Source organism: Eublepharis macularius, chromosome 12, assembly GCF_028583425.1.
Source record: "Eublepharis macularius isolate TG4126 chromosome 12, MPM_Emac_v1.0, whole genome shotgun sequence".
NCBI lineage: Eukaryota > Metazoa > Chordata > Lepidosauria > Squamata > Eublepharidae > Eublepharis > Eublepharis macularius.
Window position 1 is genome coordinate 10,063,140 of NC_072801.1, and position 15,870 is coordinate 10,079,009.

At 49.5% G+C, this 15,870-nt stretch overlaps 1 protein-coding gene across 2 annotated transcripts in view; it reads left to right on the plus strand.

The window, feature by feature from the left end:
* The window catches only part of RHOT2 (ras homolog family member T2), a 33,438-nt gene extending 18,439 nt beyond the window's left edge, over positions 1-14,999 (plus strand). For both annotated transcript variants that reach the window (XM_054992787.1, XM_054992788.1), the window contains 10 exons: positions 208-316; positions 1,063-1,183; positions 1,572-1,656; positions 2,893-3,038; positions 3,154-3,254; positions 3,553-3,683; positions 4,747-4,827; positions 6,062-6,184; positions 6,409-6,611; positions 9,757-14,999. In XM_054992787.1, coding sequence (XP_054848762.1) covers positions 208-316; positions 1,063-1,183; positions 1,572-1,656; positions 2,893-3,038; positions 3,154-3,254; positions 3,553-3,683; positions 4,747-4,827; positions 6,062-6,184; positions 6,409-6,611; positions 9,757-9,874 — 1,218 coding nt within the window. In that variant the 3' untranslated portion in view covers positions 9,875-14,999. The remainder of the gene's footprint in view (positions 1-207; positions 317-1,062; positions 1,184-1,571; positions 1,657-2,892; positions 3,039-3,153; positions 3,255-3,552; positions 3,684-4,746; positions 4,828-6,061; positions 6,185-6,408; positions 6,612-9,756) is intronic.
* The last annotated feature ends 871 nt before the right edge of the window (positions 15,000-15,870 follow it).

Genomic DNA, 15,870 nt, shown 5'->3' on the forward strand with positions numbered 1-15,870 from the left:
CCCTTTTCTTGCTCGTGTGTTATTTTCTGCAAATGAAACTCACCCAGTGTTAGATTTGTTTCTGTACTTTACATATACCCAGCCTGTACACTGTGCTGCACTTGCCAACCTCTTCGTGGGCTGGGGGGAGCTTCCCTCTGGCCCCAGATGTTTGGGCCTCTTTCCCCCCCCCCTGATTTTGCCCCCTTTGTGTCTCTTGGGAGGCAGAAGTCTTGCTTCGGGAATCCCTTGGCCCCCCAGGCTCTGGAAGACGTGAAGATGGTGGTGTGGAAGAACACGACGGATGGAGTCCAGGACAACGGCTTGACTCTCAGTGGTAATAGCAGCACAGAGCCCTGAGCGAAGGTTGCTGTGTGTCTTGCCCGGCGGATGAAGCTTTTCTGGTGGGCAGGGTGGGGGCAACAGCAGAACAAAGCTCCATGTATCACTTGAGGCTGCCCATTGAAGCTGTGGCACTCCAGGTGGTTTGCTTCTATAGCTTGGCATCACTGCTGATTTGCTAAGAGGTCTGCAAGATTCATTCTGAGCGTCTCCCCGTTTGCTTCAATAGAAAGAAGTTCTTAATTTCCTATTGGAACTTGGGAATGTTTTGATTTGATATGGAGTTCTTTGTTTCTTGATGGCTTATAACTGTGTCCTCAAGCTACAGCAATCAATTGATTTCATTTAGCACATATGTATTCTACCTTCCATTCAAGTTGCTCAAGACAGCTTACATAGTTCTCTGCCTTACCCTCACAATACTGCAATGCATGTTAGGTTGAGAGAGAGAGAGGCCAGAGGTCACCCAGTCAGTTCCGTGGTTGAGTTGGTCCTAGCTGCCTGCTCTGCCCGCTCTTCTGCAGTGGGGAGTTATGTACATGCACCTGCAGACACTTGTTCTTGCAGAGGGAGAGCATGTCCATGCAACTGTTGGATTCTGCTGGTCATTGGAGAAGAACACGACAAGGCCTGCTGCTGGTCTCTCCCCCCCCCCCCCCAGCGTCGCTCACGTGTGCACATCGTCCCTCGCCTGGCTTGCCTCCGTCGCACACAGAACCAACTTCCTTTTCCCACCTCCAGGCTTCCTCTTCCTCAATACCCTCTTCATCCAGAGGGGGCGCCATGAGACCACGTGGACCATCCTGCGCCGCTTCGGCTATGATGATGCTTTGGAGCTGACAGACGACTATCTTTGCCCGCTGTGCGTAAGACTGTTGCCCTCTTAAGTTTTGCGGGGCGGGCAGGAAGGAATGCTGACTTTAAGAGACCACAAGAGCATATGCTCCTACACCCTAATAAGCAGTTAATTGTAATATTTCTCTGTTGTTGGTCTAGTTTGTTCCTTACCTTTCACAGATTTTTTCTTTACCTTTTGGAATTCCTTATGGAGGTTTGGTCTACAGCTATATACCTGAGCCTAGTAGATTTTTCTTAATAAGGGGGTGGGCAAGGTAGACTCTAGTTCCCTTTTACATGCAGTGAGTGCTTGCATCATTTCACACGCCCAGGTGTTCTTAAGGAGACTTCAAAAGTCCTGGCACACACTACCAAACATCTGTCTTGACCTGCACACACTCTTTCTCTTTCAGGATCCGGGTGCCCCATGACTGCTCCACGGAGCTCAATCACTTTGGCTACCAGTTCCTGCAGAAGATTTTTGAGAAACATGACAAGGTGATCCACTTAGGCAAGCACGCATTATCGCTGCTTTGCTGCGCCCGTTGATTGTGTTCTTTAATCTCGGCCATAGAATTGCTGTGGATGCTCCCTCCACACCCGTTCTCCCTTCCCAGTTCCTGCTTTCACTGCATACAGGAGCCACTCTGCAGCTGAGCTCCAGGCAGTTGGCCACTACATGAACGCATAAGACTTGCCCAGGGGGGTCGAGCCAGAATTCTCCCTGAGGCAGCGTTCCAGTTTCAAGCCCATGCCTACGTGAAGCTGGTAGCATTCCTAGCAACTGTGCTCAGTGGTATCCTGCCACTGAACATGGAGGATCCATTTGGCTGTATTGGCTAGTGTTCTCCAGACATGTCTGTCTTCCCCCACTGAAACAGGCCAGACTTGGTTCCCTGTTCTAGAATCCATGAGGCTGCCTCAGTGTCCTTTGATGTCTCCAAAGTGCCACCTGTTAAGTCCAGAGACATGCCGGGGAGGGACATTATTACCCCTTATTGCCTTGAGTGGGCTGCACTGTAGTTGGATCTGTCTGCCAAAAAAAATGAGCAGTCCTGGGTTTTAGCCTCGCATTGGATTTCTCCAAGTCCCTTGCTTGTACTGTGGCTGGAGGTTTGTCGCTGCTCAGGCCTCCCTAGTTTAGGCTGGGGGGTGCTGGAGCCAGACACTGCCAGAGAATTACTAGTTCTGCCCTTCTGTAACTTAAGGGAATTTGAGAACTGCTGTTCTGAGGGACCAGAAATGCAAAAGGAAACAGACGGGAGGTCAACTGGACAAGGCCAAAGCAACAGGATGATGAGTTAGCAGGGATTTGCACCTAGTTGCAGCCGGATCTGGCCTGCAGCTGCGGGTGGGGTGGCTGGTCCTCCCATCTACCCATCTGCAGCCCTGGGACAGTGAGGTGTTTCGGCTGAGCTCTTTGCAAGTTATTATTTATTTAAAACACTTTAATGCCACCTTTCCAACAGGAGTTCCTGAGGTGGTGAACAATCAAAGTCATTAAAACAAATCACACACACATATAAACCAATTAAACAAAACAAAAGGAGGGACGAGATACAAGTTTCGGTTGCTGGTGGAGTCGTGTTGGGCTGGTGCTTGAGGTCCCCCCTTTTGGAGCGGCGCTGCAAGACCCCAGAGGGTTCTTTGCCTCTGGCGTTTCTGTGGGCTCAGCTCCTTGGAAGTGTTGGGAGATTCATCCCCTGACCCGCATCCTCTTCCCCACGCTTGCAGGACCGTGATGGAGCCCTCTCACCTGCTGAGCTGCAGAGCTGCTTCAGCGTGTTCCCCTACATGCCCTGGGGACCTGAGCTTTACCACACGGTATGCACCACTGATAAAGGCCTGCTTTCCCTGCATGGATTCCTCTGCCAATGGACGTAAGCGCAGCCCCTCTTCCCCCTGTCCTCACTACCAGTTCTCTCCCTCCACGCTCAGCTGCTCTCCCAGTGATCCCTGTAACAGGCAGGCGTCTCTGTGCTTGGGTCTTCCTAGGCTAGTGGCCTACCTGGATGTCCACCGGTGTCTGGAACACTTGGGCTACCTGGGCTACCCCATCTTCTCTGAGCAGGATTCTCAGATTCACGCCATCACAGGTGGGTCCCTGTCTGATTGGGAGGGGTGCCTCTGCCCTGGACTCCTCCTCCCTCCTGCTGTCAGCAGAGTGCAGCCAATGAGGCACCTGCTTCCATACTGAAAGTGGAACAGATCTTGGGATTGTGGGTAATCTTCATCAGCTGCTTTTCTTGGGCCAGCTAAGGGAACTGGTCACATTGCAGCCACCCTTCGTTCCCTGGAGGGGCATGACCTCATGGCAGAGGTGGAGACTGTCCGGCATACTAGGAAGGAAAGGCACTGACGCTCTGTGTTTCCTCCTGCTTTTTCTCACTCCAGTTACACGGGAGAAGAGGACCGACTTGGAGAAGGGCCAGACTCATCGGAATGTCTTCCTGTGCAAAGTGGTTGGATCCCAGGGCGCTGGGAAGTCTGCGTTCCTGCAGGCTTTCCTTGGGAAGAACCTAGCGGTGAGTCTGTGACTTCTTTTCCTTCTTTCCTGTTTGTAGGGACAAAGAAGACTTTAAATTCTACCCACTGTTCTTCAGTAGCTTGAAGAAAAGCAGAACCGTACCAGGGAAAGACATTCGTTGGAAAGTCCCACATTTTTGGTCTTTGCTAATATCGAGACTGTATAATAGTGTGGGTTCACACACACCCCCTTGTAACAGCTATAGATTTGTTACACGGTCATGGTGAAATTACTTTCTTCTTGGCCTCGAATCCTGATGGCTAATATATTGTGACACTGGGAACAAACCAGGTGAAGATTGTAAAGCACCTGTGAAAGAGATATTATGTTTGCCTGTTAGTATAGGTCATTATTCCCATTTTGCAGGTGGGAAAACTGAGGCTGAAAATTAAAGGGAATTTGTTGGAGAACTTTGGGAAAGGGACAGTAGCTCAGTGGGAGACCATCTCCTTTGCAGGCAGAAGGTCCCAGATTCAGTCCCCATCATTTTTGGTTCATAGATCTCTACCAGATGGGAATTGGCGAGTCAGTAGACAATACTTGGCAAGGTGCACCCGGTTCCGACTCTGTACAAGACTGCTTTGTGTGTTTGTTCAGGGTTTTGTGATGGTGTTTTGTCCTGCACTTTTGTTTTTGCTGCCACACCCTTCCCCGTGTCCCTGTGGTCAGCTTCAGAATGCTCTTCCAAGTCCCCCTCTGCCTGCAGAGCCATTCTTTCTTACGACAGCCCTGTATGGTTGGTCAAGATTGCTGTCTTCAGATTGCTTTTAAGAGATGGTGAGGTGGTGACGTTTCTAAAGCTGCCCTAGCTAAACGCTGGGCACAGGCAGAATCTGAAGACCATATGCAGTTATGTGCTTGCCACTCTGTGGGCCCTGAGTCCGAAAGGACCCATTACCCTGACAGATGCCCCTTCTGGCCGAGGAGCAGGTTGGCCTGGTTTGAACACCCTCTCTAGGGTTCAGGAGTGTGGTCCATTCCGAAATCTTTTGTAACTCTGTGTACAGGCTCCTGAGACCACTAAAACTGATGAATATTTCTGCTTTTCCTTCTGTTTCCAGGCCCAGAAGAAATCCCAGGGTAGGCAGACAGTCTATACAATCAACACGGTGCAAGTCAATGGCCAAGAAAAGTATTTAATAGTATGTCTTTAAAAATGGAGTGCATTTCATTGTATAGCTTATGTCATTATGTCAGATCACAGTCACAATATTTAAGACCTTTTGGGCAAGATCAAGCATAGTTGGTAGCTGTTGATGTAGGGGAAATGTGGACAGTTTACGAACCTATATACTTGGATGTCTTTTGATTAAACAACACTGGTCAGAGTCTCTTATGAAAGTTAACAAAATGACAGGTTATTCATTCCCCCCCCCCCCGCCCCGATCCAGAAGCAATGTGGCCAAATGGCCTAAAGGGGACACCTTGGGAAGGTCGACTTAATAAGGAATTTGCACACTGCAGGGAAAATGTTGTTCACAGACGTGTAGCAGAACAGATCACACCCGGCACCGATGCCCAGACGGTTTCAAATATAAGGACACCCCCTTGCCGTAATGACCATGCTGACCTATTTGCAGAATGAATCGCCATGGGAACAAGGCCTGTTGTTTGCAAAATGGTCACTGTCCATAATGAATCAGTGTGACACATTTCTTACATCACTAACTGCCACCTGCAGTTTTTATTTTGCTTTGTGCAATTCTTCTGAATATTGTAACTCTTAACAGATTAAAATACATCCTTTGAACACAGCTTCACTTTGCTCTTAAATCGCGTCTTTTACCTGCTTGTAATAGGGGTGACCACCACAAGAAGTTGGGTAGCTCAGTAAGGAAGGCTGATGATTGGCTCAAATTTAGTAGCGAAGCCTAAGAGTCACACCGAGTAGAAATGGGCAGCTGCGTCTGTCCACATACCCATCCTTTCCATTTGTAAGCATCGCTTGTGAGCTTCTGGATGGCATCTGGTGGACCACAGTAGGAAACAGATTAGAGAGATCTGTTGATACAATCCAGTAGGGCTGTTCATAAGTTTTTACCACGGACCTTGCTCTGAAGAGCATATAGTCTAAATGAGGAAAGCAACATAGGAATCAGAAAGATACTGACGGGAAGGTGGCTGCTGTAGCCAGCTTGGTGTAGACGGCAGGGAAGTGCAGAGGTGTGGGTAACAATTCAAAGAATTACACCCAAATATATCTGCAGGTACCACGTGGCAGTGAATACACGCTTGTACGTTTCTGTTGCAAGGATAATGATCCTTTCTGTTTTTTCCTCCGATAAGCTGTTGGGGAATATTTAAAAAACTATAAAAAGCCAGAAAGTTTCCTCAAAAGATTTAGAGATAGGGTGATCTCCTTTGATTTCTTCCTAGCTGCAGGAGATCGATGTGGAGGCAGAGTTCACAAACACGTCAGATGCCTCTTGCGACGTTGCCTGCTTACTGTATGATGTGACGGACTACAAGTCTTTCAATTACTGCGCCAGTATTTATAAGGTAACCTGCCGCCCACTTTCTGATCGCTGAGGTGGGCAACTGCTCTGATGCATGGCATATTGAGCCTGAGTTTCAGGTGTATCCACAAGGACCTAAAGAACAAGGGCTGGTCCCAGGAGAGACATCAACAGAGAGGACTGAAAGTGGTCTGATCCTTAGGCAGCCCCACACACAGAGACATCCCTTATAGGAAATGCCTTCCCCCACGTCTCTCCCTTCTGCAGCAGCACTACGTGGACGGACAGATCCCTTGCCTCTTTGTGGCCTCCAAGTCGGATCTTCCACAGACTTCACCCCAGCGGGGCCTCTCACCAGCCGAGTTCTGCTACAAGCACCGCCTGCCGCCACCATTTTATTTCACCTGCAACAGCCAAGGGCCACCCAGCCCTACTGTCTACACCAAATTGGCCACGGCAGCTACCTTCCCGTGAGTACCTTTCTGATTCTTCCCACGCTGGGCTTTGTGTGTGATACACCTGGACTGGCTGAAGATGTTTTGGTGCTTGCAGGGGGGAGCCAAATGCAGAACTCTATTTATTTATTTACCTGTAGACCACCTTTCTCACTGAGACCCAAGGCAGATACACAGTGCAAGTGAAATGCAGTTATGAGTGCGTTCACTGAGCAAAATACAATAATGAACTACAGGACGTTTAGTGAGCAGATACAATGGAGTATGGTAGCAGAAAATTTGAAAATGAGCATAAAGCTGAGCACAGAGATGAACCCTCAGTAGTGAAGATAAAAGAATTTGCTGCCTGGAAGCAGACAATGGCATCCCCTCCCTGCCTAGGCAGGGCGCAGCTCCGTGCCTGCCCCGTGATGATCAGAAGCAGGCTTTGGCAGGCAGGATAGTGGGCAGAGCTCCAGCTTGGCACACAGATGGTCCCAGGTTCAGTCCCTGCCATCTCAGGTAGCAGGTCTCGAGGAAGACTGTGGTCCCAGGAGAGCTCCTGCCAATCAGAGCGGCCCACTTTGAGCTAAATAGGCCAACTCAGCTTTGAGTGTTCCAACAGGCAGGAAAATAAGCAGCTCCTACTGGGTCAGAGCAGTGGTCCATCAAGTCCAGCATCCTCTTGCACACAGCAGCCAACCAGTTGCCCTGAAGGTCCACTGCCTCTGGACATGGAGGCTCCCTTCGGTCCCCAGGGCTAGTGACCGTTGATGAATCTCTCCTCCATGAATCTGTTGAATCCCCTTTTAAAGTCATCTGTGCTCGTGGCCATCACTGCTTCCCCCAGCAGTGAATTCCACAACTAAGTTACTCAAACAAAGAATTATTTCCTTTTGTCTGTCATGTACCTGTTGCCCGTCTACTTCATAGTTCAGGGGCCGTGAAGTGCAGCAGTGTGGGAAAGAGTCCCACATCTGGGTATCTCTTGAGAGCTCTGAGTGGAATGCGAGCTCCCCTGTTGCCCATTGAAAAAAGATGGTGCCCAACTAGAAACCGCCGGAGCAGGCAGGCCAGTGACCCAGATGTGGCTCTCTGAAACGTTTCCCTCCTCCTGCACTAGGCCCTTACTCCCTTCTCCCAGGTACTCAGGATCAGGCATCATCCTGCAGCCTTGTTCTGCTATCCTCAGTCCTCTCAGTCATGTTCACCAGTAGCCCGACCCTGTGGCCAATTTTCCCCCATATCTCAGAGCAACCTGACCTTGCTTTTTGAGATCCTGACATGTTATATCATTATGTCTTCGGACTGCAGCTGACTTGACAGTCTTCTTACTTGGTTGCTTGCTTTCCTTGCAGATGTGTTGGGTTGCTAGATATGCAAATAAGTCTGAGATGAGGGTGGGAGATTGATGGAATGGCTTCTGATGTCATGATGACATAGCAGAAGGCTGTTCCTAAGAGAAAGAGTCCAGTAGCACTTTTAAGACTAACCAACTTTATTGTAGCATAAGCTTTCAAGAACCACAGTTCTCTTCGTCAGATGCATCTGACAAAGAGAACTGTGATTCTCGAAAGCTTATGCTACAATAAAGTTGGTTAGTCTTAAAAGTGCTACTGGACTCTTTTTGATTTTGCTACTACAGACTAACACGGCTAACTCCTCTGCACCTAAGAGAAAGGGGTGCTTAGCACAACCTAAGCGAAGATAGAGGCATGCTGTAGAAATGTGAAAGCTCTATTTAAACAGAGCACTTCTGAATTCCGGACAGCACCCACCAGGCACATCTTCCATTCATTCCATTGAGCTTGAAAAGCGATTTTCGAATTGGTACGGATCATCACTTGTTAGTATTCCCCTCCATGGGCACAGCCTGACCTAGCAGAGCACAGCTCCCTGATGCTACAAATTGTTCAGAAGGTTCCACACTATTTATACCCTGTCTCAGCGCAAGTGTGAGTGGAATATGTTTAAGCCAGCCTACCTGGCATTGTAAATACAGCGCTTGAGCCAAGGAGGGGAGTGGTGCCTCAGCATTGCAGATCTCCCTCCAAACAGTCTCTGCTCAAAAATCCCTCCCACTGTTCTGCAGACAGAGAGGGAGACACTTAAATCTTACGACTTATAAATCATGTCAGTCTAGCATACTGCACATAATTTATTTTGCTTCTGAAAGCAAAGAGCTTACCTAGGACAAGACACACACCCGCCAACTGCCAGAAACACTGTTCAGTTCTTTTCTTGGTTGTTCTGTGGTCTCTGCTTGACTTCATATGAGGTATAAATCCATTTATTTGAAAGAGAGGAGAGCTTGGGAGTGTGCTGGAATCAGGCACATCACAGAAGCTCACATTGATGAGGGCGCTTGCTTGTGCCAGAAGGGAATGGGTGGGAGCCGCAAGTGCTGTGCATTTTCTCCTCCCAGGACTGGCATCAAGTCTGATCTCTGCATGCCGTGGTAGAAGGAGAGCAGGGAGGTGTAACAGATTTTTTGACTAGGAAGGGGGAGATCAAGGTTCAAATTCCCTCTCTGCCATGTAGCTCAGGAGGTGACTTTTGGCCAGTCACTCTTGGACAGCCTAACCCTTTGGATGCTCTCGTTAAAAATAAAACTCCCTGCAAGTGAAAAAGGTAAGCAAGCCAGGGGGGAAATTGCTAGTATGGCCAGCCCTTGTGCTAATTTCTACTTGCAGGGAGCTCTTAATACATATGGGAATTTGTTTTAAGTGAGTCCTCCCCTTCAGATATAAAGCAGTACAGTTCTTTTTCCCCACCTGATTCTGCAGCACAAGAAGAGCCACACGGCATCCACGCACACAGGACCCTTTGGCTGATTAACATAGGACACGATCCACTGGCATCCTGCGCCTGGTGTCTGTTGAAATGAGCAGGACCATCACAAGTTGACCATGGCGTGGGGGGGGGGGAGAACACAAATATTTCCCGGACAGTTGCGCTCCGTAGGGGTATCAGTTTGCCACATTTAGTAACATCCAAAACCCTGCCAACTCCCCGTGGCTCCAAATAGGGCCTCTTCTGCCTCCTTCCAATGCAAGGATGATGTTTCAAGCCCCTTCAGCAGACGGAGCGCAGGCTTTCTTTCCCCAGAGCTGGAGTGAACTTCCGTTCTGGCCTTGTGGTTTTATCCCCTTCCTAAGATTTTGTCGCTCTTGTCTTCCAGGCACCTGAATGACATCGACCTGGGTGCTGCCTCCTTCTGGATCCGAGTAGCCTTGGGGGCCACCGTGGCTGCTGTGGTTGGCGTCACCCTCTACAAGGCCGTGGCAAAGAACAAGTGAAAGGAGGAAGGGAGTGCAAGCCCTCCACTGTTTCTCCGCCCGTCTCTGGGAAAAGCCGGCTTCGTTTCTCCCAGATGAGTTGCGCGCCCAGGGAGAAACAGGGAGGGAGAACGTGACGGAACCTGGAAGAACTAACTCATTCCCCGCTTCCTCGCTCCCCATTGCAGTGGGAGAGGAAGACCACCCTTGCACCAGCAGAAGCAGAAATAGCCACTGCGTCATGCTGCTGGCGTGGGCTGAGGCTCACTTTCATTCCGTCTCCCCGAAGTATTTTTCCCACACTCAGGGAGTGCCACCCTCTTTCCTAGCCAATGTTTCAGGTAACCAGTTCTTCACTCTGCTGCTAGACATATCCCACAGCTGACCTTTATTTAATTTATTTTGGGTTTTAGGGTTTTTTTTATAGGACGTCTTCAAAGTCTGAAGCTGTTGCTGTGCTCCAGCAAAGCAGGCGTGTGCATTTTTTTGTTTGTTTTAAGGTTGCTCCAAGCCTCAAAAAACAGCATGTTCAGCCTCAGGATTCTCCCTTCGGCATCAAATTCTGCAGGGAAGAGGTAGTTTTGTGCGTACCATTGCAAACAAAGGAGAGGCCAAAGACCTGTGGGAGGGCTGTTGGGTTCACACAGTTTTGTGGCGTCTGCTGCTTAAATGGAAGCCTTTATTGGACATAATTGACAAAGGGGGTTGAGAAAAACTTTAAGAATGGACAGTAATTCAAAAATTTGGGAGGGTGGAGATTAGTCTGTGGTGAGCTCCCCTCTCAGGAACGCCCTTGTCTTGGTGTTAACGTCCTGGCATTGGTGTGTGGGTGTGCCACGTTCCATTTGGGTAGTTGTACTGGGCCTCGTTGCTCTGGTGTCTCGGAAGCCCCTCTTGTTGCCCTGATTCTCTTGGGCAGGCCGAAGCCGTTGGTCCAGGGCCTTGAATACTCTGCTAGACCTCAACGTGACAAAGGGGGCGCTGGACCGTTGCTAAGCAACCACCCACCCCATCTGTCCTGTTGGCTGTCCTTCCCCACAACAGGCCTGATTTCTGTTCGGGGCTTTTTAGTGGTGTTGACCAGGGCAGTTGCTGTGGTGGAGGAGGGGGGCATTGGCGTTGATGGTCACACTCCCCTCCACCTCAAGCACGCTTGGTCAGTGTTTGAATAGTTCTACTCTAGCTTGGCACAGAGATTTTAACGGGATGCTTACCTTGGAAACAGGCAAGCGTTGCATCTGCTACATTTCTGCATGTCAGGCTGTTTGTTGAAGATACAAGAGCTGGACCCGTTAAAGAAAGGAAGCGCATGCAAGGGAAGTACACCTAGCCCAGTAGCTTTCTGTGGCTGTGGTCCCAGGGGCCCCTCCTGACTCCTGTTTATAAACAGTCATGTGAATATGTACATGATAAAAGGAAATAATTTCTGTGCTTTTCTTTGGCACCAGTTCAAATTGAAAAGGGACCTCTTTGAAGACAGGTTTGGTGCATTTCACTTGGTCCTGGTGGTGACCAGATAAGGACCTTTCTCTTCAGGGTCCTTGCCCCTATCCCAGTGTCCCACACATGGTGGAGGGGTCCTTTTCTGACCTCATTTTAGGACACATTCCTAGGGTTGATGCAGCTAGAAGAATCCCTGTGCCCACAAATCTTTGGGGGGAACATGACTGTGAAGCAGCCTGAATCTGGAAACAGGAAGCAGCTACATACCCACCCCTTTCTTCTCCAGCTGCTGTGATCACAAGAACAACCGTAGTCACATCCACGTTCATTCTAACACTTCTCCACAGAATCATTTGCCTGTTAAGCAGGACTGAGTTTCTGAACTGGCCCACTTAGCTAGCACTGCTTGAGAAATAGACCTGTTGGCATTAGGGCTGCCAGAGCCCGTGCGTGTCCCGTGAGAAGCTTGGAGGCAGTGAGGAATTCCGCTGCTGCTCCACTTCCCACCCCCGTTCTGCCACTCCATTCCCCCCCCCAGCTGCTGTCAAAAGAGGCAGGCTCATTTAGGAGGGCTGATGGTGCTCCGGCTACTTCTGCTTAGTATAGATTGAAAGCTACCCTTGGGCACGTCTTCCTTCTCCTTGAGTAGGGCTGTTCGGTCCCTCAGTAGGCAGTGGCAAGTTCCTCTGATGAAACCCTTTTGCCATTGGCACGTCCGGTATTAACCATACCGGAGGTGGGATAACATCACTGACGGTTTCATTTCCATGCTACACAGTGGCTCTGTTGCACCCACAGGAAACATGTTGTCTCCTCCTCCAGTTAGCAAAGCCTGGTATTGATCCAGAAGTGTTTATCGGCCCTGGTTCCCCCCGGGGTTTCATGCTGCATGCTGATGTTTCCACTACAGCTTATCAGCAGAGGACTGCAATGGGATATTCCAACACACCCAGTTCAGAATCTGCACATTGCCAGGGACACAAGGCTACTGTTTTCAGTGGCAGCCCTGCGTTCTTCAGTACCACCCTCAGCCTCCCATCCAACTTGGGAGCTGCCCCTCTCATTTTTATTTCTCTTAGTCCTTCTGTGGTAGAAAGTGGGCTGTCGGACTGGATAGCTGATTTTCAGTCACATTGGCATTGCTCATAGGCCTAAGGATCCTCTCTGATGTCCCCCCCCAAAGAGGATGACTCCCTACTCTAGTTTCTAAGCCTCTGTTCTTTTAGCTTCCTGTAACAGCCCTGCTTTTCACCTGTCCAGTGCCAACAGAACTGGGAGAATCCTTGGCTGCAAATCAAATAATTTATGCTTGAATCCCATCCTTCAGCGGGCACCAGCAGAGCAGACATGACTTACAGCATGCTTGCAGGAAGGTGCTGGGTCATGTGTGTCTGCCACTGCTTTTAGAATCCCACCCCCCACCCCCCCAGAAAACAAACACATTCCATAGTATACGGTGTAGACTATAGTCTTTGTCCTGGGGCGGAATGTCTTGTGCACATTCCAGGCTCAGGGTCAGTTTGTTAACTTGGTTTCCTTATAATGGGCACCCAAGGCAGATTGGGAAGGGCTGGGCGATCTCCCTACTAGATCTGCTTAGGAGGTCAGTGGTAGTCTTTTCAGAGCTGGTTGAAGGCGGTTGCAGTAGTCAGAGCAGTGGAAGGGTACTGGGCCCATCGTTTCTGGGGCTGTGTGTGTGCGAGAGAGAGAGAGAGAGAAACAGACGGCAGAAAGCACAACACGGTGTTTGGCCACTGCTGAAAGTAATTAGGGCATCATCTGCACATGGGACAGAATGAAGTGTTAGAAATTGCCAGATGAGCGGCTACCACTTTGCAGGTGGGGGGGGGGTTACCACTTTGGAATATTCCTCCACTCAGAAAACAGGTTGCACAATAGAAAAGTAGTGCATGGAGGGGGAGGGGGGAATCTAGCCCAGGCCTTTGTCCACAGTACTGTACCCTTCTGTTCCCACTTCTTGCTACACATGGAAACCAGGCCCCAATACAGGCCTTTAAGGCCGGAAACCACCTCCTAAACCCAGTTCCATAGTCTCTTGCTATCTCTAGGGTATCCCATAGCTGGGGAGACTGTTTAGATGCGCCTGTTGTCTGTTCTATAAACGGAACCCTCAGGACGAGGTGAAGTGGGGGGAAGGGAAATTGACGGGTCATTGACAGGAATGATACAGCTGAGTTGTGCACAGACGGGGGACAGGAGAGGGCAGATTTGGTTCAGGGGGCTTCCAGTTGCTTACTACTGACAGTGACCTTGAGGACTAGAGTGTTGCACTGTAATGCTTCAGGGCAGGGGGCAGCACTTTCTCATGGATCTTCAGGAACGGTGTTTTTGACCTCTTTGGATTGCATCTCAGAAGTAGCCCTTTAAACTCAGGAAGCTGCCTGCTGGACCACAAACAGTGTTGCTCTTAGCAAAATCTCAGTACACGTGAAATTTCATTCTTCTTCTTGGTTCAAAAGTACCAACGCAGCATCTTTTCTGCCACCAGACTAAAAAAAACGTTTAATGCTCAATAGCTGTTTGGTTGCCTGGGTTGGGGGAACTGCAGTATGCACTAGTGAAAATTAAAGAAATACATCCATCCTAAAACTTAACATTCTTTGATGAAGGGAAAAGAGGACCAGTGACAGGAAATGGGACCTGTCCCCCTCTTGTGCCTGCGTGTTCACTCCACTTGGACCTGTATCCTGTACGTTTGCTTGCAGTTAACTGTGCCAGGTCCAAGCATCTTTACTGTCAAGTCCAGGTCATGGACTGATACCTGAGGAAGGGTCTCGCCTGAATTCATTTCCTTGTGGCCTCTTTGATTGACATCTGTATGTATGCATTTGGTCTGGAGTTGGGTTGATCACTAGAAGCAAGTAGTCCTTCTCTTTACTTAGGGGGTGTCAAGCTCTCACAGTACCCCTCTTTTCTCTGCTAGAGGCTGCAACTGATGCAGACTTGAAAACTGGTTGTGTGACTGTTTTAGCCCCAATATGTCTGTCACCTTCCTGGTACGTGTTTCAGAACCAAAGTAAGTAGGTGGCCATTCTCATATTACCTGTTAAACACACCTTCTCCACTTCCCGCTAGACTAATGCACACAGGCGGTAACTGAAGTGTTCCAGGGCTGTGCAATGATTTAGACGGGTTAACTACATGGTCATGGAAGTTCCCATAAAGATATTTACCTAGGAAAACTAAGAAGAGGGCTCTTCTCTCAATGCATGCATATATTTATATGGCGGAGCGTTCAGTCCAGCCAGTCCCCCCCAAATGCAGTGCAATGGGGTGCAATCCAGGGACACTTTTCCCATCTTGTTTGCGTTGGGTAAAGTTAACAGGAGAATTGGCCCTAAATATAAGTGAAGGCTAACTAGCATCAACCATATTGCATGCAGGAGCTGAGCTTCCTGACCCCTCTGGATTCATTCGAGATAGCCAGGAATCTCTCTCACCACGCACCAGGGAATGGTACAAATTGTGCGTTTACCTCTTGCCACCTTCCCCACTCTGTGTCTGGTGTGCGCCATGCATGGGGCATTGACCCCCAACAACTACGAGTGAGACCTGCGGAGCCTTCTTCACAAAGGGGAGAGGCTAAAATGGGCTGCCTGCTCCACCCCACCTCCGCAGGCAGAAACTCTTATATGGCCATACGACTATCACTGACGACTGGAATAAATTTTTATGCATCTGGTGGTTTGTCTCATTTTTTCTCTAGGGATAGGAGGGGGGCTGTTCCCGGGGGTGGGTGGGCAGTGTTTGCAATTCTTCCATCACTATCTGGTAGTAAGCTGGTTGCCCTGGGGGAGGAGGGTGAGTATATGCAGTCTCCCCAATGGGGCTGTGTACAGATGAGGCAGGGGACTCTACTGGCTTGGGGAAAGCCCCCCCCCCCAATATGCAGAAAAATGTGGCTTTATAAATTTGTTAATTTTTTTTTATTTAAATGCCCTGTTGAGGGCTGAGCATGCTCCATAACGGCCAGAATGCTGAGAGCAGATGAGAGTTAAAAGGAAGGGGGGGGGGAGAGACAGCCAGCTGAGCTACTAGAATGGTTGCAGAGGAAATTGGGAGGAGCGTTTCCAAACAGTCCCTCTTTTCCTGCCCTGATTTTTCCTCCCATCCCCTCCTCCCTCTTTCCCTCCCTGCTATGCCATCTCCTGCTTTTTGTCCTCCCCCCTCCCCTAGCTGCTCGCCATTCTCTCCAAGGCTATTTCTGTCTCTGAAAGGGTCAGCAAGAGCACAGCTTGCAGCAGGCCTGCTGGAGGGGAACTCAGTTGCCTGGCGCTGCAGTGTTTCCTTGGAAGCTTTTCTGGAGCTTGATTCTTAAAGGCAGTGTGTGCAGAAGCGGGGAAATGACCATTTTACCCTGTTGGGGATTCAGCAAGCTTTGCAGCTGCCACAAACAGTACAGACTGCTTTTTAGGTATGGAGTTAGAGTTCTCAATTGCACCAAGTGAATGTTACCAATACACTTTGGGAGTAAGGTTGCCAGCCTCAAGGTGGTAGCTGAAGATCTCCCGGAATCACAATTTCCAGGCCACTGAGATGAGTTCCCCTGGAGA